The 26,386-nt window shown below is 56.4% G+C and overlaps 1 protein-coding gene across 2 annotated transcripts in view; it reads right to left on the bottom strand.

The window, feature by feature from the left end:
• VWA1 (von Willebrand factor A domain containing 1) overlaps nt 1-15,209 on the bottom strand; it is a 36,395-nt gene extending 21,186 nt beyond the window's left edge. Inside the window, exon 1 of one of the 2 annotated variants that reach the window (XM_075906422.1) lies at nt 14,753-15,209. In XM_075906422.1, coding sequence (XP_075762537.1) covers nt 14,753-14,825 — 73 coding nt within the window. In that variant the 5' untranslated portion in view covers nt 14,826-15,209. The remainder of the gene's footprint in view (nt 1-14,752) is intronic. The other variant, XM_006124662.4, reaches the window with a different exon arrangement.
• Between the last annotated feature and the right edge of the window lie 11,177 nt (nt 15,210-26,386).

Raw genomic sequence — 26,386 nt, 5'->3', positions numbered from 1 at the left:
CCAGACAGACACGGGACGGGAGAGGAGGGAGGGCCAGAGAGCCTTGTAAACGTCTCACAGTAGGTCACTGACAGCGCCAGGAATAGAGCCCTAACCATTGGGCCACACTGCCCCTAGTGTAACAAGAAAGGGAAAAATGCTCAGCAGTCCTGTCAGATGAGCACAGGCAGCAGGCATTTGGCATGCAGGCTGTGTCTGACCTCACTGTCTGGGGCCCGGACCCCATCCTTCCCATAAGGGGGCCCAAAGCACCTGGAGATGGTGGGAGCGTTCCACCCATGCCAGTCCGGAGACGGGACCCCCGTGCCGTTCTGCAGCTGCGGGACAGGGGCGTTATGGGGCTATTTCATTTAACTTTGGTTCCTCTGCATCTGGCGATCTCCAAGCACTTTGCAGATGCTCTCACCCACGCCATCCCGTGTGACTGATGGAGGCCCAGAGAGGGGCCGTGACTTGCCCAGGGTCAAGCCAGAAAGCGGTGGCAGAGCCAGAAGTCAAACCCCAGCAGCATCCTAGCTGCCGATCTCCTGCTCCCTCCCTTCGAGCTATGCAATCCGTTTGCTCCCACATTGCGCAGCAGGCTGGCCGGTTCCTGGCCTGTTCTCACAGGCCTAGCCTAGCCCTCCCTGAGCTTGCTGCATTCCCCCCGCCTGGAGCTGGCACGGGGCTGGGCCCCGGGAGGCTGTGAAACAGCCATGCCAGCCAGACCTACTGTCTTAGCCTCCGGCAGAGCAAGCTCTGGAACCAGAAGCAAACAGCTGGTAAGAAACAGGCAAAGTCCCGGCTAAGGGAATGGGCCTCTGATTTCCCGGGGCGGAGGAAATAAAGCCCATCTTTCCAGGGGAGGGAGGGGGAATAGACAATGAAATAACGAGGTGGAAGACGCTGCCGCTTCTAGATCCCCAGGGGAGGCAGCTGGAGGCACTTGGCTGGGGTTCAAGGCTTGCGGTCAGGGTTGCAACCAGATTCTGTCCCCGGTGGGTGTCTGAGCGCCGCGATTTGCACGGGGGATAACAGCAACGTCTGCTCCTAGTGGCAGAGACGGAGGCAGGCCTCTTTCGGTTGCAGTTCATTCTCCATAAGGTGGAGGGACTGATTCTTTCGACACCCAACTGCAATGGGCTCCAGTCCTTGCCTGCAACAGATTTAAATGCTTCCCAGCTGATTAGCAGAGCGCCCACAGCCGGCAGTGTGTGTTTCCACTGGTGGTGCACATCTGCGCATGCCTCGGTGCACATGACAAAATTTATTCTGCACAGGGATGGGGAAAATTCTGCACAAGGATGGGAACATTGTTAACAGCCCTTCCCTTGGCTCTCCCACTGTCTCCCTTTGCCTTGGGGCCAGTAAGACTTTCTGCTCCCACCCGCTCCTGCTCCCTTCACCTCGCCCTCAGTCTGGAGGACAGATCGTGCATGGCGAGATAACGGTCACAGCCCCCCCTCTGCACTTGCAATTGTATTTCTGACCCTCCCCACTACAGCCAGGGCAGTACTGCAGGCGGGAGCCAGGGGGGAGATCTGGCATTTAACGCCGCAGGAGTTGGGGTTCTCAAAAGCCAGCAGGGTGCGTGCTCCCAACTCACCGTCACCTGGGAGGATACACTCCGACTGAGCCCGCCAGGGTCCCAGGCTGATGCGTTCTCTTCCGAGACTGCAGGAGGTGCTCTGCAGATGCTCCCAAGTTTACAGACTTTAGAGATGGGTCAGCCCTCCACAGCCCCGCCCCGAGCTTTAGGGACGTGCGGATCTGGAGCCAACCTTTGTGACTTGATACAAAGCGCCTGCCAGGGCCACCAGCCCGAGCTTGGAGACCCTTCTTGACTACCCTTGGGCAAAACTCAGCTCAGTGAGCCGCCCCTCCAGCCACGTCCCATCAGGTCTGAGCTCACCAGACTGAGGGTATGTCTACACTACCCCGCTAGTTCGAACTAGCGGGGTAATGTATGCATACCGCACTTGCTAATGAAGCCCGGGATTTGAATTTCCCAGGCTTCATTAGCATAAGCGGGGAGCCGCCATTTTTAAATCCCTGCTGCTTCGAACCCCGTGCAGCGCGGCTACATGGGGCTCGAACTAGGTAGTTTGGACTAGGTTCCTATTCCGAACTACCGTTACTCCTCATGAAACGAGGTGTACCGGTAGTTCAGAATAGGCACCCTAGTCCGAACTACCTAGTTCGAGCCCCGTGTAGCCGCGCTGCACGGGGTTCGAAGCAGCGGGGATTTAAAAATGGCGGCTCCCCGCTTATGCTAATGAAGCCCGGGAAATTCAAATCCCGGGCTTCATTAGCAAGTGCGGTATGCATACATTACCCCGCTAGTTCGAACTAGCGGGGTAGTGTAGACATACCCAAAGCTAGGTTGTAAGAGGTACTGGTCATTCAATAGGTGACTCTTCCCTCTGGGGCAGTCCTGAACCCATGGGGCCAGTGTAGCGCTGAACAGTACCTTGCAGTACGTCTTCCAGAGGAGATGTACAATGAAGATCCAGACCGTTTGTGGTTGTTAACAAAACCCTGGCCCAGCTTGTGAAAGTCGGCGCATCCTCCCGAAGGAGCAAGGACCATGCAGGTGTCTCTCAGAACTATGCTCACTTCATGCCTGACTAAATCTCTCATCATCTTGGCTTGGTCCTTGCAGAATCAAGCTGGCTTTGCCAAGTTCCAGCATTGTCAACCTGCGGAACTCCTTGCCAGAGGATGTTGCGAAGACTTGGGACTTTAACAGGGTTCAGAAAAGAGCTAGCTCATTCATGGAGGTTAGGTCCATCAATGGCTATTAGCCAGGATGGGTAGGAATGGTGTCCCTAGCCTGTGTTTGTCAGAGGCTAGAAATGGGTGACAGGAGAGGGAACACCTGATGATTCCCTGTTCTGTTCATTCCCTCTGGGGCACTGCCATTGGCCACTGTCGGAAGACAGGATAATGGGCAAAATGGACCTGTGGTCTGACTCCGTGTGGCTGTTCTTATGTTTTTATGTCCCATCCAAGTGACCTAAATTCCCCTGACAGTTTCAGCTATGCTAGTGATTATTCACGTCTCCTACAGACTGCTGTGTGGTACCGCTGCACTCTTCACCCCAGCGGTGTCTACGTTTCGGCGCCTGATGGGCGCGCCGTGTTTCAACAGCCCCATCGCTCCGGGAGAGCCTCCAGGAAGGACGGAAGCATTGTTGCTATTCACATCAGAGTTAATCAGAGCGCTGGAGGGAAGCGGAGGAGGGAAGAGGATAGGAGGGAGAATCTGCTGCGATAACATTTCTCTCTGCCTCATTTGTGCACGGCTGCGGGGCTGGGCTCAGGACTTAATAAATTCTTCAGCCTCCTTCTTGCACAAACCGCTGAGGCTGCTGGCGGAATCCTTCGGGGACTGAAAATGCCAAGCAGGTGGAAGATGGACTGAAAAGGCTACGGCTGGGGGGTGGGGAGCTCCCCCACATTACACTGTGCTGGCCTGTCTTCTCTGGACACCCAGGCCCTCAGCTGACTGCAGGTCAGAAGAGAAACGAGGCTAGTAACCAGAGTCCAGCCCCTAGCAGCAGTGTTCCCTGTAAGCTGAGCATATGGGCGGACAGCCAGGAGAGATTCAGGTGCCAACCAGCTGATTAGCAGAGCGCCACAGCCGGCAACATGTGTGCCTACTGATGGTGCACATCTGCACATGCCTTGGTGCATGGAACAAAATTTATTCCATGCACAGATGGAAAAAAATTAGAGGGACACTACCTAGCAGTGCTGTGAGCCCCAAGAGTTCAAACAGCCATCGCAAGGCCTCCAAAAGCCACGCGGCTGCCTTAGTGAGCAGGAGAGGCCTTTTTTAAGTAAGAAGATTTTAGTTCTTTTTATTGCTTTTTTGGTTTTTTGAGCCGGGGGGTGGGGGGGCAGAGAGGAAATCACATTTTCCACTCCCCCCCATTTTTCCATGCATGAAAGTGGAGAGTCTCATGAAATCACAGGACTCCAGGAGGTGGAGCTTTAAGTATTGCCAGGTTTGGAATGAGATCCTGAACCGGGCATTGACCAGACCAATTCCTGGGGTTGCAGGGGCAGGCGGGAGAGTTCTGCGTGGCAAGGATGAGGTGCATTGCGAGCACAGCCCGGAAGCAGCAGGGCAGGGGCACTGCCAGTCTGTGGGGAGACCATGACGAGGACACCAGGGCAGGCTGCATGGCACAGGTGACTTGTGGTAGCACTTGGGGAGTGTGCCGCCTCGCTATGCCCCTGCCAACATTTGGATTGCTGCCTGGGATGCCCCTGCCCCTCTGGGAGGCTCTCCCTGCGCCCCCTCCCCTGCAGGCAAGCACCAGGTGCCCCATTGCAGAGCTGTGTGTGTAGCCAGGACTGGGACTGGAGCGGGTGCCGGGGCACAGGAGGGAGGAGACGGGGACCAGGAATAGAAAGGCAGGAAGAGGTGGGGGCCTAGTGGGAGCCCAGAACTTTGAAGTGGTGGGGGGGAGGGAATGGATTCAGCCCAGCAACTTTCCCCCTCATTGACAGCCCTGAAACAAAGCCCGCCCAGAGGAGAAGGGGGGGGACAGATGGGAATCCACTCCCTCGGCTTTGCTCCAAGCGCAATCGCTGACCCCGCCCAGGAGCCTGGGAAGCCCATGCACAGCACGGAGCAGTGAGCCAAAACCACCAGGCAGGAGACATGCAGGTAGGAAATGTCCCAAGAAAGAACTGTGGGAAGATGGCACGAGCACCTCCCACCCTGAGCCGGCTGCCGAGGGAGCCAGGAGCCTGCGCCGTTTGGGGACGGGACTAGCTGAAAGGGGAATCGTCGCTTAGTGTGGGTCTCTGAGAGGTGGGGGTGCAAGCCGGGAAGGTCCGGAAGCTGCACAGTTTGGGAAATTTAAAGCTGCACTAGACAATGCATTGATGGGTGTCCGTGTCCCCATCCTCCCCGCACAGAATCAGAACTACCCAACTGTGTGTCTTAGACCCCGCAACCGCTGAACCTAATGGGGATTCTCCTTTAGCCAGTGGCAGGGGATGCTTTGGAAGCAGGAGGGTCTATATTCTACCCCTCTGGCCCAATGAGTCCCAAGTGGGCCCGCTGCACGCAAAGTGGAAATACATTTGTGACCCCATACGTGTAAGTGCGCTGCCAGGGGAAAACCTGTGGGGAGCAGGCCCCCGGCCCTGGTTGGCCTTGCCCATCCTGAATGTCTCTGATGTTTTTAAAGCTCCTGGGGGGGGGGTGTCAGTCTCTGCCCACGGCTGCTGGGTTAGCACCACCCTGCGCAGCCCTTTGCACCGAGATAGGCTGGCGCAGGACTAGGAGCCCTGACTGCCTATGAGGTTCCCCTGCTAGGTGCAAGCCCTTTGTTCATCGGCTTAGGTGCAGTCTGAGCCCCTAAATCCCGGCCCACCAAGGCCCACGTGCGGGATGCACCATGTGACCGAGACCCACCCACTCTGGGGGATTCTCTCCCTTCCGCACTACTAGCTCGTCCTAGCACCTCGACGTCACCGGTCTCTACACCCGCGGGAAGCACCTGGTAACAAAGCAAGGGCGAGACGCAGGAGTCTTGGGGCCAAAAACGAGGGGCAGCCGAGCAGTGTGGACACAAACCCAGGAGCCCTTTGGACCCACTTTCCCTCCTGAGCCCGGCCCTCGCTGCATCCCCTCCTGTGTTTCACTCTGGCATTGGCACGCCCTGATTCGCCTCCCCCCCGCCAGTATGCGCTGCTGCGGCTTGGCACACCTCCCAGAGTCGTTGGCGCTGCCCTGTGGGGAGGGGGTGGGGGGAGACTGCCTCTTGCCCACAGATTCTTCTTCAGGGAGCAGTCAGGTGTCTTCGCCCCCCCAGGGAACATCCCGGGCCAGGCCAAGGAGAACGAGGGACCTGAGCCCGAGTCATGAGGAGGCAGAAACTGCCCGGCACTAGCCCCAGCCATTGTGTCTGTCAAGGCCGGAGGCAGGCGTGTTGGAGCATGAGCCTGCAATGGTGGCGGGGGAGAGGGGTGGTGGTGTTCGGAGCATGTGTGTGTGTAATGGGGATGCAGAGTACGCTCCACGTCATGGGGCTCTGGTGCTCCGGGCATGTGCACAGGCCGGTAGGCACCAGCAGGCCCAGGCACGTTGGGGCCAGTGTCTTGGGAATGTCAGAACTTGTGTGAGCAGGGGGCCGGAGCCGTGCGGTGGCGGTGGGCACGTGCGAGGGTGTGTGGCATTGTGGGTGCTATTGCTGAAGTCTGGACACCAGCTGCAACCCCCCAGGGCACCCCCGGCCCTGAGTCACTGGCCCGCCTGCTGTTTGCACGGCTTCCGGGGGAAGCAGCGCCCGGTTGCACGAGGCCAGCAGCCAGCTCGCTCGTGAACCGCTCCCGTGTGTGACGGGCTGGGGAAGGGGTGGCGTAGTCGGCCCAGCACACCCTGGCCCGGCAGCAGAAGTCACCTAAATCTTCCTCATTACAATCCCGCCCAGCAAGGGGGAGCATTGAAGTCAGAGGGCGGCGACTCCATGGGAGATGCCCAGAAGAGGTGCTCCCAGAGCCTGTGTTCATCACAGCCGCCTCGGCACGACCCAGCCTGACACAGAAACACACCTGCCGGCACCGCAGCACGACCGACCCATCCACTGGGCAAACCGAAAACCTCTCCATTGCTTTGACATTTTAACATCAAGAGAAGGGGCAGACCTGTGGCAGGGCACTAATTCAGTACAATGAGACAACGCCTCCCATCCAAGTGCTCTCCAGAAGGGGTAAGCATTATTGTCTCCATTTGACAGAGGGGGAAACTGAGGCAGTGACTTTCCTGAGGTCACCCATCAGGTCAAGGGTGAGAAGCGAGGTCTCAAATGTCTAGCCTTAGCTCAGTGGGTCAGAGTGCCTGACCACCACATGAGTGCCCGTAACAGGCATCAGACCAAGAAATGGCATGGGGGGAGGAGGGGTTGCTATTTGTTTGCAAAACTTGCACAGCGGCAGCACAAGTGTCGATCCTGACCTCAGTTCAGAGGTTCTCCGTGACCCTGTCAAGCCATCCATGGCCAGTCTGCTGGCTAGGGGGTTGTGGCTGGCAGGTCAGGCCGAGCACTTGGCTGCACAGTTGCCATCTCCTAGCATGAAGACATACGTCTCCCCATCTCCTCCCTTCCCCCATCCAACCCCGAGGGTATCACTTGTTTCCTGCATGTTGCAACAAACAGCTGCAAGAGCTCCTGGCTCTGTCCGGTTCTGGATGGCCTGGGACTGGGGGTGGCCAAAGGAGTCTCCTCCTCCGTGGTAAACAAGATCGTGCACAGCTGAGCTCCCTGCAGAGCGGGGAATCCACCATGAGGCAGAAGGCACCCAGGAAAAGCCCAGCCCTGCCAGCCTTACTGAGTCACCCCGCACTCAGGAACAGCCCTGACTCAAACCCCACAGAGCAGCCCCTCCCAGGAGGAAACTATCAAAGGGGGGATGTGAGCCAGCATCCCACCAAACCTCAGAGGATGCCACCCCACACTGAAAGGCCAGCTGGACCCATCCTGCCTTGCTGCAAATGGGTATGTTGATTGGCTGGCACTCTAGGAAGTCCCCTGCCCCCATGGCAGGACCAAATACTGTCTAGACCATCCCTGACAGACATTTATCTAACCTGCTCTTCAATATCTCCAGAGATGGGGATTCCACAACCTCCCTGGGCAATTTATTCCAGTGTTTGACCACCCTGACAGGTAGGAACTTTTTCCTAATGTCCAACCTAAACCTCCCTTGCTGTAGTTTAAGCCCGTTGCTGCTTGTTCTATCCTCAGAGGCAAAGTGCTCCACTTAGGATGGACAAGTTTTCTCCCTCCTCCTTATGACACCCTTTTAGATACCTGAAAACTGCTATCATGTCCCTCCTCCATCTTCTCTTTTTCCAAATTAAACAAACCCAATTCTTTCAGCCTTCCTTCATAGGTCATGTTCTCTAGACCTTTCATCATTCTTGTTGCTCTTCTCTGGACCCTCTCCAATTTCTCCACATCTTTCTTGAAATGCAGTGCCCAGAACTGGACACAATACTCCAACTGAGGCCTAACCAGCGCAGAGTAAAGCGGAAGAAGGACTTCTCGTGTCTTGCTCACAACACTCCTGTTAATGCATCCCAGAATCATGTTTGCTTTTTTTTGCAACATCATCGCACTGCTGACTCATATTCAGCTTGTGGTCCACTATAACCCCTAGATCCCTTTCTGCCGTACTCCTTCCTAGACGGTCGCTTCCCATTCCGTATGTGTGAAACTGATTGTTCCTTCCTAAGTGGAGCACTTTGCATTTGTCTTTATTAAACTTCATCCTGTTTACCTTGGACCATTTCTCCAATTTGTCCAGATCATTTTAAATGTTGACCCTATTCTCCAGAGCAGTCGCAACCCCTCCCAGCTTGGTATCATCTGCAAACTTAATAAGTGTACTTTGTATGCCAATATCTAAATCGTTGATGAAGATATTGAACAGAGCCGATCCCAAAACAGACCCCTAAGGAACCCCACTTATTATACCTTTCCAGCTAGATTGTGAACCATTAATAATCACTCTCTGAGTACAATAGGTGGTGCATATCTGCAAATGCTTCAGTGCACGTAAAATTTAATCTGCACATGTAGGGAAAAATTAAAGGGAACTAAATTAAAGGCAGGTCTTTGGAAACAAAAGACAGAGCCACTAGACCGCTGTGCCATGCACCCGTCTCGCCCTCTCGATTGCAACGCACATGCCAGCCAAGCCAGGTGCCAGCTACATGACTGGAAGCTGCTGAAATGGAGCTCACAAAGCCCACCCCCTCCCTCTTGCCCGTCACTTTTGCTTGTCTTTCTCTGGGAGAAAGTGGCTGGGCAAAGCTTTCCTCCTGCCTGAACTGAGCTCTCAAAGGGCGATGCCGGCCTACACTCCCCCGCCTCAGTCACCAGTCTCTTAATTATGCCTTGGCCTCCAGCCCTGCCTCCCCACACCCTTCACCGATTTGTTATGAGAGGGGAAAACCCGGTGTGCACAGGAGTTGCTGCAGAAAGCAGGCGTGGTGCTCAGTGCTGTCCCAGCTGGAACAGACAGAAGGGGAAGGACCCACCCTGGGGCAAAGGCATCAAACATCTCCCAAGAGGGGACATTTACCACCAACCCAGCCCAGAGGGGTTCCTCTGGAGAGCCCCACGGGCCAGAGCGAGGAGAGTCTGCGACAGGCGAGAGAAACCAGGCTGCGGGGGAGGCAGCGGGTGTAGGGCCGTGGTTCTCAAAGTCTGGTCTGTGGACCCACTACTGGTCCGTGACCGTCTTGCAGCTCGGCTGTGGGCTCGGGGCTTGCCCTAGGGAGGAGCCTGTGCTAGCGCTCCAGGGTCGTGTTCGCCCCACATGTGTGGGCCACACATGAAGTTGCAGTGACAGGCAGTGGCTCAGAGCACTGCCCCCTCCCTCCCACAGGAACCTGCCCTGGAGGCTTTCCTTGATGCTCCCATTGGCCGGAATCATGGCCAATGGGAGCAGTGGGAGTATGGCGCCTGGGGGCAGCAGGAGGCATAGAGCCACCTAAGTTCCCCCCCATCCCTCTTATGCCCTGACCCCGCACTCCCACTGTCCTTAGGCACCCTCTTTCCGAGACCCCATCCCACCCTGCTCCTGCATCTTCCCTCCTGTCCAGACCTCGCACGCTGACCCGCACCCCACCTTCCTCCCAGATCCCCCACTCCCACTCACCTCCTGCACCCTCCCTCCCACCCAGGCCTCCTACCCTCAACCAACTCCTGCACCCAAACTCCTGGCCAGACCCCCCATCCTCAACCTGCTCCTGCCCTCATTTTGTCAGCATGGGTGGTTGGCTGGTGGTCTGCAGAAAGGTCTGCACTGAGTGGGATGGGCTGTGGGCCAAAATGTTTGAGAGCCACCGGTGTAGGGGCAAAGCACAAACCTCTCCAAATGAGGGACGCTCACACAAGCCAAAGACCAAACCTGCCCTACAAGGGAAGCCAGGAGCTGTCAGTATGGACCAAATACAGGCCGCAAACTGAGAAATAGCTCTGCAGCCCAGCCGCTTTGACGGCGACAGCAGCGTGGCTGCCCCGCGTGATCGTGTGCTGATACTTGGTGCTTTGCATCAGGCCCCAGCTCCAGGAGTCCTGTGATTAGGAGAGACCCTCAGCTCCCAGTTACACTAATAATAAAAGTTTCGACCCTCACGGGAAGGGAGGAAAGCGTGAAAACGTGACCCGATGGCACCCTGTCTGGCTGGGCTTTCTCTGCATGGCAAGTCCCTTGCTGAGGCCAATGGAGCAGGAGGGACCCTGTGCAAAGCGCACATGGACAATGGCTTCCTGTGGCATAGGCCAGGTCAGTGACCTTCATTTCTCTTATCATGCCCTGCCTACTGCCCACGCTCAGGATTTGGGGGTGGCATTTAATCTGCTACAATCCCCAGGTCTCCAGTGCTAGCTGCCCCCAGAGCTAGCTGCAGCAAGCGGCCAGGTCTCTGCGCCATGACGAAGCTCCGCTTCACCGTGTCCAGGCAATACTCTCTTGGCGATGCTCCCGCCACAACACAGAGGCTGACGCGAGCAGGGCTTGCAGCAGCGGCAGTTCAGAACGTCACGGTTTTCCAACCCCATCCAAGCACCATTCTCCTCTGGGAGTTGGTGTTAAAATCACTGCTACTCCCCAGGCCCAGCCTGGTGTTGGCTGCTGTTTCCTGCCTTCCTGCACCCCGATGGAGCCATATCATCCGGGCAGCAGACAGACAGCGCCCCAAAGCCACACATGGCACTGGTGCGAATCACAATGCAGGTGCAAAATGCAACCTCTGCCCCAGGGGTTTGCGTGGGAGTAAAGGCAGCACATGGGAGAAAGCAGGGCTCTCAGGGCACGTCTACGCAGCAGGGCAAAAGTCGCATTAAGAGACGTAACTTCAGCGACGTCAATTGCATAGCTGAAGTCACAGTAGAAGTACTAGAGGACACCAAATGAAGTTAATGGGTAGCAGGTTTAAAACTAATAAAAGAAAGTTCTTCTTCACACAGTGTGTAGTCAACCTGTGGAACTCCTTGCCAGAGGAGGCTGTGAAGGCTAGGACTATAGCAGAGTTAAAGAGAAGCTAGATAATTTCATGGAAGCTAGGTCCATAAAAGGCTATTAGCCAGGGGATAGAAATGGTGTCCCTGGCCTCTGTTTGTCAGAGGCTGGAGCGGGATGGCAGGAGACAAATCGCTTGATCATTGTCTTGGGTCCACCCTCTCTGGGGCACCTGGTGCTGGCCACTATCTGCAGACAGGCTACTGGGCTAGATGGACCTTTGGTCTGACCCAGTACGGCCGTTCTTAAGTTCTTATGCTTAATTCGGCCTTTGGCAGGAAGTCAAAGGAAGAGAACTCTCCCTCCGACTGCCCTTACCCCTCGCGAAATGAGGACCACGGGAGTCGGAGTCAGAAGTCCTTCAGCTCGACAGTGTTTCCACCTAACGGGCTGGCTGCGTAGCCGTGCGCTTTGTCATTTTGAACGAACGCTGCAGTGTAGACATGCCCTGAGTGTTCTCCTTCCTAAGGCTGGTTCGGTTGCCACTGGTGGAACTTGAGAAAAAGCAGCTCAGGTGGAACTCACGCCCACAGTAACGCGGGGGAAACGCTGGGTCGGCACGGGTGCCAAGGAGAGAAGAACCTGCCCCTAAGGACGAAGCTAGCGCTGCCTTCCTGTCTTGGCGACCGCTCTCTGAGGACGACGGCTGCTGAATTAACGCGCTGACACTGTGCTCAGAAATGCCACTGGCTACCCAGCAACGTCCTTGCAATTAACCAAGAAGCTGCACACAAGTAGCAAGTGCGAGCGCCAGGGAGAACCGGGGATGTGTGGACTCAACTTTCTTATCTCCTGCTTAGTCCGTCATCCCCGCCCACCACACGCCGTCTGCCATATACTTGAGAGAGTTTGTCTGTCTGTGGGTCTTTCTGCCTGCTGTGTGTCTGTCTGTCCCCAGGTTGCGCCTGTTGCTGCGGCCATGGAGAGGCACTTCTCACCTGGCCCCAAGTTGCTATGGGGAGAGAGGGCTGGGGTTGCCCTCCCTCTCCAGGGCAGCCTGCATCCTGGACCCCTCCTCCCCAGCCTCACCCCCAGAGCAACAATTGAAATGAAGAAAACCAAAACCAAACTGAATCTCAGCGGGGCAGCCTGTTAATCTGTAACTTTTAAAAAATGAACTGAGTTAAGGACCTGAGCAAGGGCAAGTAAATCTTCAAGTAAATCAAAATAGGCCGCACCTGAGAGCCCATCCAACACACAACCCGGTGGTTTTCTCCAGCACATTTCATGCAAAACTTTAGCGGCACCTCTGCTAAGCCCGGGCTGGGAGTCAGACAGCACCAAAGAGCGACACCGTCTGAGTAGGAAAACAATCCTACTCAGTAGGAAAACAGCCGCTGCCGGTCACTGGGGAGCTGTAAAACCAAAGCAAAGAACCCGAGATTGCGGCTTGTAAAACTTTGCTTCTTGCCTCAGCCACATTCACGTGATAAGGCGAGGCTGGGCTCCTTACATTCCCTCTTCAAGGCAACCCCTCTCTCGTAGGCCAGGCTGGAGAAGTGCCTGTCCGTTTCCAGGGCTGGTCACATGAATAAGAATAATCATTTCTGCTCAGGTGGGTATTGGAAACTGCTGGCTTAGCATCAGGTGCAATGATGCATTGATGCCTGTTGGGCACCACAAGCTAGTAAATCATGTTACTTGGGGCAGATCCCTGCCCCCTTGCACCGAGCGGTACTTCACTCTGCAATGTGTGAACAGCAAGCCTGGGCAAGTGGTGCCTGCAGGGAAAGGTGGTATAGGGTGGGCCACCCTGACAGTGTTCCCTTTAATGTTTTCCATCCATGTGTGGAATAAATTGTGTGATGTGCACTGAGGCATGTGTGGATGTGCACCACCAGGAGAAGCACATGCTTCTGGCTGTGGGTGATCTGCTAATCAGCTGGGTGGTACTTGAATCTCTCCGGGGCGGTTGTCCAAGCACTTGTCTTACGGGGAATGCTGTGCCCAGAGGGGCAGGGAGGGGCATACGGGAGCACCCCATTTAGCAATTAACATTTTGGCAGGAGAATGAAGGGCCAGGGCACCTCCCAAGTGCTGCCAGGAGTCACCTAGGGCAGCAAGGTACTAACTCAGCTTGAATAAAGGTGGCAGAATCTACCCCTTCAGGGAGGGGTGGGAACCTTTTTTGGGTTGGGGACCACTGACCCACCCAAAAATCTGTTGGGGGCCAGCTGCACACAAGTGACAAGCAAAAAAACCCCTTCACTAGATTTTGTACACGACATCCCCAAGGTGGGGCAGGAGTGCCAGCACAGGCTCCCCAATGCTGGAGAGGGGTGCGGGGGACTGAGCCTCAGGGTCTGGATCCAGGCAAGCCAGGGGGCTGGATCTGGCCCCTGGGCCTTAAGTTCCCCACCCCCTCCATAAGGCTATAGCTACTCAGGAATTTTCAGACTTTTTTTTTTTTTTTGTCGTAAGCTGCCAGTTCCTTAAAAACTGGAACACGTTTGTGGGCAAGGGTCAGTCCCGACACATTTATTGGTTTCAAAAACACGTAGGAAGCTATTGCAACATTGACATTTTTTCATTAAAAAAAACCCCTCAATCCTTTGGGTAGAAAATGCCTCTTTGTTTCACAATATAAGCTAAATAGAGTAAAACATATAGAAAAGTCACAATCACAAGGAAACATTTCAAAACCATCCACATGAAACCTTTGGACAGAGCCAAACTGAGGGTTGGTTTTTTTCTGGACTGTGAATTCACAAAGGTGTTCAAGTTTCTTTTTCTGATTTGGGACAGGCACATTTTTAGGACCATCACATTTTCCCAGGACCAAAACACTTTCCCACAAAGCTCTCCTCTCCTCCAGTCCCTGCATGACTCCCCTGGCAGGACAGGCTGAGAATCTGTTACTTGGACAGGACTGAAAATTCACATCTCTTCTCACAACGTCTTGTGCCCCAGGTGTGGATGCTACCCTATTATGCAGTGAAAATCCTCCTGCAGCTACTGCTGTTACAACAGGCAAAGCCTAGAATTTTAATAACAGAATCACAGAACAGTAGGACTGAAAGGGACCTTGAGAGCCCGGTCCCCTGTCCTCATGGCAGGACCAAGCACCATCTACATCATCCCTGATAGATGTCTATCTAACCTACTCTTAAATATCTCCACTGATGGGGATTCTACAACCTCCCTGGGCAATTTAGTCCAGTGTTTAACCACCCTGACAGGTAGAAAGGTTCTCCTACTGTCCGACCTAAACCTCCCTTGCTGCAGTTTAAGCCCTTAGAGGACAAGGGGAACAATTTTTCCTCCCTCCTTGTGACCCCCTTTTAGGTACTTGACAAGTGTTCTGGTCTCCCCTCTTTCCCCTACCTCGGAACACATGAAGAATAAACCAGACCCCGTCAACTTAACTATCACTCCGCCTGAAAACTTTGTTTACCCGCGCCTGGCCCAAGTTGCTACGGAGACCTCCATGTCCCTCGGTGTTAACTCTGCCACCCCACCTCGCTTGTCAGTTTCACGCTCGCGTCCCCCAGCTGTTTACCGCGGGGTCTTTCACACCGGGGCAGGGGAAACGCGGCGCCGAAGCCCCACTCGCCAGCCGGCGGACCCAGGGCAGCGGTGGCACCTGAGCCCGCTGCTGCAGCGGAGTCGGTTCTCCGGGGTGCTGGACCAAAGGACCAGACCGGACCCCCTGTCCCTGGGCCCGTGGGAGGAAGTTTGCCCCCGGCCCCCCGGAGAAGAGCGGGGGCGGGCGGCCACTCACCTTTCCCGGGGATACTCTGCTCCAGCGCCACGTGCAGCCACAGAGCCAGCGGCAGCGCTGTCCGGGCGAGCATGGCCAGCGAGCGCCCCGAACTCCCCGCGCCCGGAGCTGTGCAGGCGGCTGGGCGGCTGGGGATCGCTCATATTCCAGGGACGGACCCTGCCTCCCCGCGCCTGGCCTGGGTGCCCGGTCCAGAGAGGCTCCTGCGGACTCCGGAGACAAGGCCCCTCCCTTCCCGACTCAGAAACCCTCCCCGGCGGGAGGGGCTGGGGGAGCAGCCCGAGCCACCCCCCCCTTTCGGCTGCCGCCTCCGGAGCGGGGAGTGGGTGGCAGGCGGGGTTTGGCTGCAGCGGGGCCGATCGCACCCCCGGGGGGGTCTCGGCCCCCGGCACACCCTGGCGCCCAGCCCAGGAAGAGCCGAGCCTGCTGCCCGGAGCCGGAGAAGGGGGAACGAGCACCTACCCCCCCCCCCTCCCTCCCGCGATACTGGAGCAGGCAGGACCAAGATCCCTCCCGGGGCGCTCGGTCCCCTCTGGCCTGAACTCAGCAGCGTCCCGCAGTCCAGCGCGCCCCCTACAGGGCTTTGCAGCTGCCCCCCACGACCGTCGGGGAGCCACCTCGGAGGCGGGGGGGGGGGGGGGCAGTGGCAGCGGGAGGGCAGCGCACCAGGCTTCCCACGTGGGGCTGATCCAGCTGCTACCCCTCCCGCCGTGGAGTTGCAGGAGGGGAAAGGCTTTGCTGGGGCCGGGGCACAAAGTGTCTCCTTGAACTGCTGTGGCAAAGGGCCTGCAGGAAAGGGGGGCCCAGCAGAGGCAGCCCCGTGTTGTCCTACGGGAGGGAAGGAGAATTTTGGCCCAGGGATCTGGCTCAGGAGACCGGGTTACATTTCTGGCTCTTCCACGGATTTCCTTTGTGACCTTGGGCATGTCACATTGTCCCTCCCAGCCTCAGTTCCCCATCAGTGAAATGGAGATCAGCCTTCCTGTGTATCCATCTCCTCTAGCCGCAGTCTCTTGGGGGAAGGGTCTTCTCCCCAGGGGCCCTTTAGGGAGGGTGGGGGGCTGAAGCTCTCCCCGCCCTTAGTCCTATGGGGACATTGCTGGCTGTCCCCCTTCCTCAGGGAGCAGGGGATAGTTCAGTTTGCTGCATTCGTCCCTGGCTGGGGGGCAGAGCAGGCAGACAGACCTTGACCTGCCCCAGCCCCGGCGATGCCTGCTGCAGCTGCAGTGGCCACGGAGAAACGCTTCTCACCTGGCCTCAAGCTGCGCAGTGAGTGAGGGCTGGAGTTGCTCTCTCTCCCCAGGGCAGCCTGCCTAGCGAAGCCCTTCTTCCCAGCCCTGCCCTAGAGCAATGACTGAAATGAAGGAAAACAAAAATGAATTAAGGACCCCAACTCGGTCCTGCACCACCCCAGCTGCTCTGCTGGTTCATCCTGATGGCGCATTTTTCAGTGCAATCCAAACATAAAGCACAGGACGCAAAGCCAGGGGAGAGCTCTGTTCCACACAATTCCTCTGGCCCCCAGTGTGACCAGCACATGGCATCTGTACTGCAAGCCTGAGCCAAAAAGTTACTAATGGAGAGAAAGTGGAAAATCACACTTGATTGCTACATGCCAGCCGAGTGCCCCTCCATTTGATAAGGGGGATAATTGGAATGAGAGAGGACACAAAAATTTCAGGAGATGAAACTTTTGATGCAGGGGGCTCTCTGAAAGTTGTGAGCAAAGTTTCCCCCCGAACCAATTCTGGGACTCCCCTCCGGGGAATCTCAGGAAAGTGACAAGAGTTATAGGCTGTGCGGAGTGGAAAGAAATTTAGATTCAAACTCCTCAATGAAATGGAAAGTCAGGAGGGCCCCAGCAACTTAGGGTCAGCATGGAGACCTGTGGAGTCAAGCAGCTAGTTTTATTGTCTGGGCTTCATGGTGCAAATGTGACCCCACCTTACGCATGCCCTTGCACCAACTCAGTACCAAATTGCAGAGGGAGAGAGTTTTGCATCTGTGCTGTCCGATTCTCTGTCCCTCCTCTGGTAACACTATATCAATGAGTCAGTCTCACGCCCTGATTGATTCCCACGGGCAGGAACAGTCATTATGCCAGAGCCTGGTGAATGGGAAGGTTCCAAACCAGCTGTTCTCACTCCAGTCATCTGGCATTTGTAAGGCCCTGCCCGTAGTGGTGGCACCTGCCCTGTGGGGGGAATCATGGCCAAACCTGATTGCTGCTCACTGGTTTCCCAGCCGATGTGGGCAGGACTGTTCAATCTGAGATCACAGATCCCAGGGGCTGCTGGCCCGGATAAAGGCTGCAAGCCTGAGTCCCAGGTTAGACTATCGGCCTTATTCAATGGCCAGTGACTCCCATGTGCTTTGGATCCAGCACCATGGTGCAGAGCTGTGCTAGAGATAATCCAGAACAGCAGCTGCCTGTAACTCCCACTGACGTGAAGAGGAGCCCCTCGGAAACGCACCTCTGACAATTGGCCATCTGTCTATTACACTGTTGGGGGAGGGGAAGCTTGTCACTACAGGGGAAAATGGGGGGAGGGGATATCAGTTACTGGGATTGGTACCCAAGATGACTGTTCAAGGTGGCCAGGTTGGGGTCTATGCAAGGATGCTGAGGCAGGAGTCCCCAGGAGCACAGGTATGGGATAGGCCTGGCCCTGGGTTTACCAGTGTGGGCACTCCGTTTCCAGTGCTGCAGTTCCCAGCATTCACCTGCACGGGATGTAAACCAGCCCTGAAGTTCAAGGAGAGGGATCATTTCCTTCCATCACTCCCTCCCCACGCACGACTTCCCAGAGAACTGTTACTGCTTTTGGAGTCATTTCCTTCCAAGGGACAATGACTAGTCCCATTCAGCCCTGCACCACCCCGGCATGCAAAGGTATCAATCCATGTCTTCCCAGGAGCCCTGCTCTAGGGAAGCAGGAGAAAGCAGATTGAGAAAGTATTAAATCTTACCCTATTTTATTTTAAAATTCTGCTGGAGGGGCCAGATTCTTATCTCACCAAAACTGGTGTCGATCCAGAGTAGCTCCACTAGCCTTGAAGGAATTAGGGCCACATTCTGCTCTGAATTACTAAATCCAGAGTGACTCCATCAAAACGAGTGTAGTTACTCCGCATGTAATTAGATCAGGGTTGGGTTGTAGGTGTCTGAATATGGAACAATCCAGATCTGGAGGGTTAGTCTGAGCTTTGAGAACAGTGATAATCCTGTCTAATTCATGCCCCAATTACTGTCAGGTTCTAACTTGGGCTGCTAACTCTCTTGCACTGAAATTACAAACTCATTCAAGAAGAACTAGCCTTCTTAAAAAATGATGCTTTTTAATGGAGTGGTATTGAGTGCTGTTCGAAAGTGCTCCATCCCAGAGGCAGTTGCATTTCGGTGCTGCATGAAGCAACTCCAAAGTATGGCCATCCCAATCCTGCACACACACACGCAGGGTGCCTAATTTTGGGAACATGAGAAGTCTGCCAGCAGGATTGGGACTGTACACTGGGAAGTTCTTTAAGTTTATTTTTGTTATAATTGGTGTTTATTCTTGTAAGTCGCCTCTAGCGGAAGGATGTCAAAGCTCTTCTGTGGAGCAAGATGCAGGAAGTCCTTCCCTTGGAGAGGAAATGCAGCCACTCCTCTGCTCTGGCACCATGCTACACACCACTGGTTCATGGACACAAAACCTGGCTTCCCCATTACACAGCCGGGGCGCTTCGTTGGGCACACAGCGGGCAGTTACCCAAAGTGGCAGATGCCAGGGCCCTGGTGCTAGTTAGCCCCCTGACTCTGATGAAAGGCGCCAAGGGGTCTTTAATGGGACCACACGCTGGGGACATTGGATGGAAAGACAACAACTCAGACTGCTCACGTTGGGGCATTAATTGGACCCCATCTCAAGGGATGGTAGGAAGCAGCGACCCGTCAGCGCTGTGCACTGCAGCATCTGGGTTCTCCTGGGAGAGCTCCCAGTCAAGTGGTAACCAGACCTGCCCCTGCCCCCTGGCTTGCTGATCTGCTGGCGCTGTGCTCTTCTTAGGGTGACGCCTACTTAGTGAAAGGTCCCTGCCTGGTGGAAAGTGGCAACGCTCCATGGACATAAAAGAGCTACAGTGGATTTAGGCTGTCACGGCTCACAGGTCAAGCCCACACTTGGCCCCTCAGTCCCTGGGCAGGGACCCCTCTCTCCAGTGCGGCAGCCCCTTCTCGGGGAGCCCACTCTGGCACAGCGGCAGTGAGATGGCCCTTTCGCAGGGAGTCCACTCCAGTGCGGCGACCCTCTCTTGGGGGGCCCACTCACACCTGGGGGGTCTGCCCCTCTGCCTCCGAGACGGCGCCTCTCAGGGTCTTCCGCCCGCCTGCCTCCGCCGTGAGCCCCCTCGCGGGGTCCACTCCCTCTGGAGCCCCGGGGCCTCCACTCCCAGACGGAATAGTGCAGCCCTGTTCTCAGCCCAGAGCGACTCTCGGCCAGCACCAAACAGGAGGGTTTATTGAGCTTTGAACGCAGCAAAGGATCCCTCAGGCCGGTGGGCCTGGCCTCCCTCAGCCCCGCACGTCTGAGTCTCCCCTGCAGCCAGGTGAGCCCTGCCTGCTCTGCTCCCTGACCCGATCCCAGCAGAGCCTCCGATACCCTGAGCAACAGCCCCTCCCCTGCCCAGAGTCTTCTCTCCAGGTAGTCAGGGTCGCCCGGGCCCCTCCCTTCTCTGGCCAATGTTCTCCTCACACTGGAACCAGATGGGCCGGTCACCGAGGTCTCCCCTCTGCAGCCCATTGTCTGTCATGTGGCCGGAACCCTTGTGTCCTCTGGGCGGGGTCGGCCGGTCACCAGGGCACCAGACATCAGGGCTCCCGTTCTGTGCTGTTCTCTGCAACAACAAACTCCCTCTCCCCTGGTCACATGAAACCAGTAACATCCTGGGTACTGAGTGCCCCCCTCTGCATGCAGCCCCCCCCCCCCCCCCCGAATACCCTAAACTCCCCACTTCCTCACACATGCCTGGCCCTATGTTTCTAGCTCTCCATTAACTGCCCGGTCTAACTCATGCCATCTCAGGGCTCAAGTCAGCTCCTACTTTTCTTTGGTCCTGAATACAATGTACAAAAATAGTGACCTTGTCTCCCTTGGTTTTCCAAATGTGTCAGGCAACTGGAGCTCACACGGCGAGTGGAGGTGAAGGGAGAGAGCTCTCTGTAAGGTCACGCAGCCAGGCATGGGGCTGTCAGATGTGTAATTGGCTTTGAGTGGTGTGGCTCTGTCTGAGCAAAGCCTGCATGGGTTACGGGCCCCGTCTTCCTCCCAGCGGTTGCTTCGCCAACCCGTCTGAGCCGCCTGGATCCCAGCGCCTGCCCACCGCGGAAGCCCCAGGGGAGCCGGCTGTCATGTCGCACAGAGAAGTCAGGTGAATCGTGCAAACCAAAGTGACTTGTGGCTCTTGGGAGTGTGAGGAGCCTGGAAAGAAAGGAAACAACGGTCCTTTGTGTTCTCTTGGCTGGCAACAATGCTCCCCCGCGCCGGCCTGAGAGCGCACAGCATTACAATGAAGCTACAGTTCCGACCCCCGCCCCCGGGTGTCAGGACAGATCCGCCGGGCAAAGGGACCCACCATGGGCATCTTAGACAGAACGCAGCAGGTAAACCCTGGAGAGCCAATCCGCCTTGTGCGCAGGCCCCTCCTCCCCACCCTCACGGCCAAGGCTCTTCCAGCTGCTGCAGCCCCCAGACAGGGGTTGGGTCAGAGAAGGGGGTGGGAGGGGGGTCAGGTCTATAGGGAGTCAGGGTATCACAGTGTAAGTTAAAGCCGTCCAGAGGCTCTGCCACCGGCCAACATAGGCCATGCCAGGCACTGGAGCACAAGGACTGCCAAGGTGGCCAAAAGCCAGCATAACCCCCGCGCCAGGGCCAGGCTGGAGAATTTAAGGGGCTGGGGCCTCAGTGCAGTTTTTCTGGGTAAACTCCTGGGTACCAAGACCTTCCTGCACATAGGCAGCAGGTGAAGGCCCAGCTGGGGAAGGCAGCAGAAGCCCCGCCTCTTCCACCCAAAAGCCACACCCCTTCCCCGAGACCACGCCCCTTCACAACCTTTCCCATCACCCCCAACTAAGCCCCATCCAACCCCAGCTGCGGGATGGGGCTGCTGCGTGGGGCCCCAGCCCCTCCCTGGTGGCTGGACAGTGTAGGCAATTTGGGGAAGGCCTCCCGTGTTCCTTCAGTGGCTCTGCCCAGCGTGGTCAGAGGCTGGGCCCAAAGGCTGTGGTGGCGCAGGGAGCGGACGGTAACCCCGCTCGGCCGGGACGTCCCTCCCCCGCTGTGTGGTCGGTCTCCACAGTGCAGCGCGTCAGTAAAGGAGGAGGAGGCTGGCTGCTCGGAGGTGCCCTCCCCACAGGGCCGGGACCCCACAGCAGGCGCTCAGCAATCGTCTCCCGTCTGGCCAGAAAATTTCAACCCGGACCCTGAGATTCCTTTCCAGCAGTGCAAAGGTTAAGCATCTGTGGCCCACTCAGAGCTGGCCTAGAGGAACGCCAGAGAGTGCCAGTCCCTGGTGTGGCCTGATGAAATCCGATGGGAAGCCAAGGCAAAGCTGATGGGTTAGCGGGAGGGGGCCGTGTCAGACGGGCAGGCTGGAGCACAGAGCGAAGGGACATGGACGGTGGAGCCGGATTTAGGATCCAATGGAAAAGTCGCCGGGGGTGTAAACCAGCATAGCTCTCTGAAGTCAGTGGGGCGGAGGAGTGGGCCGCCTGTCTCCCGAGTCTCAGGCCTGGCCTGGGTCTAACTTCATAGGCCCGTAGCGTTTTCAAGCCACATTTTGTTCTATCCTGTAAGCTCGGTTCATGTTCTAGCTCAGGCTGTGTCTACACTGGGCCACTTATTCCGGAAAAGCAGCTGCTTTTCCGGAATAAGCTGCGAGCTGTCTACACTGGCCCCTTGAATTTCCGGAAAAGCACCGACGATCTACTGTAAGAAATCAGCCGCTTTTCCGGAAAAACTATGCTGCTCCCACTCGGGCAAAAGTCCTTTTTCTGGAAAACTGTTCCAGAAAAGGGCCAGTGTAGACAGCACAGTAGTCTTTTCCGGAAAAAAGTCCCGATCACGAAAATGACGATCAGGGCTTTTTTCCGGAAAAGCGCGTCTACATTGGCCACGGACACTTTTCCGGAAAAAGGGCTTTTCTGGAAAAGCATCCTGCCAATGTAGATGCTCTTTTTCCGGAAATACTTATAATGGAAAACTGTTCCGTTATAAGCATTTCCGGAAATTCATGCCAGTGTAGACGTAGCCTCAGTGTGTGTCAACCTTTTTTTGCTCATGGCCCCCTTCTGAGCCTCTGTGTCCCCCCCTCATAGCCACTGTTGGAAAAAAAGGTCCAAATTTTACCTAATGTTCTGTTTTTTCCATGTGGCCCCCTAGAGGTAGGGTGTGGCCCCTGGGGAGCCATATGGCCCACGGTTGAGAACCACTGTTCTAGCTCTCTCGGATGCCCTGGACCATGCTTGAGCTCAGCAGCTATTGCTGCCGCCATCCAGAAGAGCCTTTGCTTTGCCGGGAAGAAAAAAGCAATTTCCATCTGCGAACCTGCCCCTTCCAGGCCCTATAGAAAGAGCCTCCCTCCCACCCCAGCTAAAGAGCCGTCATATTTTCCAAAGTCGTTAGGCTCAAAAGAGCATCACAGCGTGTGCTGGGAAATGTGTACGTTGGCTCAGCCGTGGGAGAGCTCGCGCCGCGCCCTCGCCAGTATAAAAGGGTGGTTGCTTGCGATCCGTGTTTTGCATGAGGTTAGATAGTTGCAGCTTGAGCTGGGACATATGAGCAAGCTACTTAGGGACGAGGCAATGAAAGGAACCTCTGATTGCAATTGGGGTTTATGGCCAGAGCAAGTCATGTGGCTGATAAGGAGCCCAGCAAACTGTCGAGTGCCGTAAATAGCTTCCAAAAGCCAGAGTTTAACTTGTCTGCTGGAGTGCCAGCCCCTCACCCCTCCAGGCCTTCGGCTCAGCCCTCTCCTCAGGCGCCCGGATCTCTGCCTCTGGGGAAGGGCCAGGCTCCTACCCTGAAAAGGAGGGTACAGAGTGGGGCAAGGGGGCGAATAATTTTCACATGGAGGCCACTTCATGAATTTTGGTATGTGGTCACAGGCCAGCTGCCGGCCCCCTGGGAGGGGCAAGGCCTTGGGTGGCAGGAGTGGGGGTGGGGCTACGAGTATGTGAGTGTGACAGGGAGACACTGTGTATGAGCGACACTTTGAGACACAGAGTGAGTGTGTGCGGCACAGAGACAGGCGAGTGTGTGTGACAGTGACTGTGTGTACGCGGTACAGAGACAGGCGAGTGCGTGTGACAGTGACAGTGACTGTGTGTGCGGTACAGAGACAGGCGAGTGTGTGTGACAGTGACTGTGTGTACGCGGTACAGAGACAGGCGAGTGTGTGTGACAGTGACTGTGTGTACGCGGTACAGAGACAGGCGAGTGTGTGTGACAGTGACTGTGTGTGCGGTACAGAGACAGGCGAGTGTGTGTGACAGTGACTGTGTGTACGCGGTACAGAGACAGGCGAGTGTGTGTGACAGTGACAGTGACTGTGTGTGCGGTACAGAGACAGACGAGTGTGTGTGACAGTGACTGTGTGCGCGGTACAGAGACAGGCGAGTGTGTGTGACAGTGACTGTGGGTGGCAGCACAGGGACAGCGTGGCATAGACTGGGGGAGTGTGACGGTGACCCAGAAAGTGTGTCTGTGTTGGCTTCTGCTGGGTAGGTTTCTGAGAGGAGCCTTGCGCTGTCTCTTTAAGACAGGGAAAGCTGCCCTGCTCTGTTGTCTGTCCCTGCCCCCTGCTCTGTAGAGATGGGGTCTGGGGGGCAAAGGAGAGGGGAAGTATGTGTGTGGGAAAGAGACAGAGCCCACAAACACTGAAACTTAGGAACAGGGTGCTCCCTTTTATGACAGGCCCTCCTCTGAGTCACTCACCATCCACGCTTCAGACTGGAGCAGCTCCGCTGTGTGTCCCCCTCTCCCTGGTCCCTGCTGTGCAGAGATGGGGTGCAGGGGTAGGGGGACACCCTGACTTGAGCCCTACCCTCTCCCCTCCACCTTCCCCCACCCCTCTCTGCTCTGCACAACTAGTAGGAGAATGCTGGGAGCAGCTGGGCTGCAAGATGGAGCATGGTGGGGGAAGGGCAGCTGAACACTGTGGGTGTGTCTAGACTACAGGGTTTTGTGGACAAAACTATACCTGCGTCTATACTGCCGCTGAGTTCTGCTGACATAACGTCGACAGAACTCGGCAGTTTTGTCGATGGCTGTAAACCTCATTCTACGAGGAATAACACCTTTTGTCGACAGAGTTCTGTCGACAGAAGGCGTTACTGCATCTACGCTGTCCTTTGCATCTGCACTCTCATGTCGACAAAGTGGCTTGCTGTGTCGACAGAACTGGCTGCCATCTAGACGCTCTTTGTCGACAGAAGCTTTGTCGACAGAATCTGTCCACAAAGCCTCTGTCGACAAAAGCCTGTCGTCTAGACGTACCCTTAATGAATTTTGCTATGTGGTCACAGGGAGGGCAGGGGAGGGCCTGGAGTTGAAGGGACGGGGCTGGGGCTAGCTTCCCACCAGAGTTGTCTAGGGCTGGAGGCTTTGAATTAAAAACACAGAAGAGGGCTGCTGGCTCCTGGCCCCCCAGCCCTTCCACTACTGGATTGCGTGGGAGCTGCCTGGAGTTGCTGTGACTATTTAAAAGGCGTGCGGCTCCAGCCCTTGCCAGGGTAGTACTGCAGCCAGGAACCATTTAAATAGCCTGAGCCACTGCCTGGAAATTCTGTGTCCCAGGCAGCAGGATGTAAATAGAAAGCGGCCAGATGCAGTCCGGGGCCCGGATCAAAGTGTTAGATGGGCTGGATCGGGCCCCCGGGCTGCATCTTGTCCAGCCCCGGTCAAGACGGAAAGGAAAGAGGCCAGGCCAGCTGTTTAGCTGGTGTGAGCTGGCATTGTTCCATAGAAGTCAATACAACGACACCGATTTCTAGCCGCTGAGAATCTGGCTTGTGCAGTGGAACACCTGGGTCATTTGCATAATGTATCCCACTGCTTATTCCATCCTTTTGCAAACTCCCCGGCAGGAGGTGGAGTCGTCCCGACACGGACAGGCCTAGCTCAGCAAAGCCCCTGGTTTCAAATCACCGATCTACAAGCCAGGAACGTAGGCTCAGTCCTGGGAAAATCGGACCTACGTGCATAGACGGCTCCCAGGGCTCCGAGTGCCGCGCTCTGTCTCCAATCCAGACCATGCATCAGGACGGGAGACAGCAGACTGTATCGCTATGGGTCGGGGAGGGGTGAACTGTGATTTAAAGCTATAATGTCTCTATTGTGCTCAAGCTGCCTGGCCTGTTGCCACTGGTAGCCCCTGTTTTTCCTTTACATTTGCAAAAGGCATTTGCATCCCTTAAAAAGACTCCCCAGAGAGCCCTTTGGCGTGGGCTGGGACGGTGCAGCCTGGGGTTATTTATGATCCCCTGCAGCTATACATGCTTCTTTGGCTGTTGTTAAAGGCTAGTGACGTGTGATTTCACTGCAGGCGTGAAGGGACAACGGGGCCTCGTGGGCTCTCTGCGTTGGCCAACTTTATCATGTGCCTGGGTAGCTAATCAGGCCCCAGACCTGCCACTCCCTGGCGGGGACGACAGAGTCTTTAAAGACACACGGATGCATGCAGGGATTTCCCTTTCCGCCTGGGGGTTTCAAATAAAGTACTTTAAAGCTCTCGGAGCCAATAGAGATGCTGGGAGCTGGCGAGACAGCTGCGCTCCGCCTAGTTGCCAGCTACTGGCGAAGAGCTGGCTTCAAGCCACACAACATGGCCCTGCCTACGGAGGACCCCAACGTCTGTGAGGGGCTTGAGCCCAGGTCTTGGGTCTGTCTCATTGTAAACACCACCGAGGTCAACGTTCAGGAGACTTTGGAGCCCAGGCTTGGGAGCGGGGGTGTCTCGGAGGGGACATTGACGCTGTCGTTCCGGGGTGTGGTCGCAGCGTGTGTAGCCGTGACGGCTCCAGCTTTCTGCTGGCTAGCCCGGCGACCAGAGCCGTGACCGCACACCGGCTTCGTGGGGGGCTCGCTGCCCCAGCATGCACCTGGGTGGGCTGGCACAGCACCCAATGAGGCCCAAGCTGCTGCCACTTCGCGGCTCTGAGACCTGCCAGAAGTAGGGAGGAGCTAGCTCAGGTCTGGCTGCTGCGGTTGCAATGAAAACATCCCCTCTACGAGCAGGCCAGGGGCTCCCGGGCCAAGCCCCTTGTGTCTCTATTTACACCAGTGCAACGGGAGCGTTAGGTGCTCTTACTGGTGTCAGAGGGGTGACAGACTGGAAGGGGTGTGGCCTCAGGTGGAAGGGGTGGGGCCTGAGCCAGAAGGGGCAGGGCAGCCAGCCAGTAGCAGTGCCCGGAGCACAACCCCCCCAGGCAGCCCTCGGAACTGCTTGAAGCGGGCTGCACGGCATTCTAGTGGCAATTTAACGGGCACAGGGCTCCAGCCGCCACCCCCCTTGTGGTCGTGCCCGTGGGCCCCAGTGGCAACTGCCCACCCCCCACCCCGCTGGCAGGCCTGGCTGGTGTGAGCGAGCCGGGAATTC

The sequence above is a fragment of the Pelodiscus sinensis genome, chromosome 23 (assembly GCF_049634645.1).
Source record: "Pelodiscus sinensis isolate JC-2024 chromosome 23, ASM4963464v1, whole genome shotgun sequence".
NCBI classification, from domain to species: Eukaryota; Metazoa; Chordata; order Testudines; family Trionychidae; genus Pelodiscus; species Pelodiscus sinensis.
The sequence above is the reverse complement of the archived record's forward strand: the minus strand, read 5'-3'. Positions and strand labels throughout refer to the sequence as shown.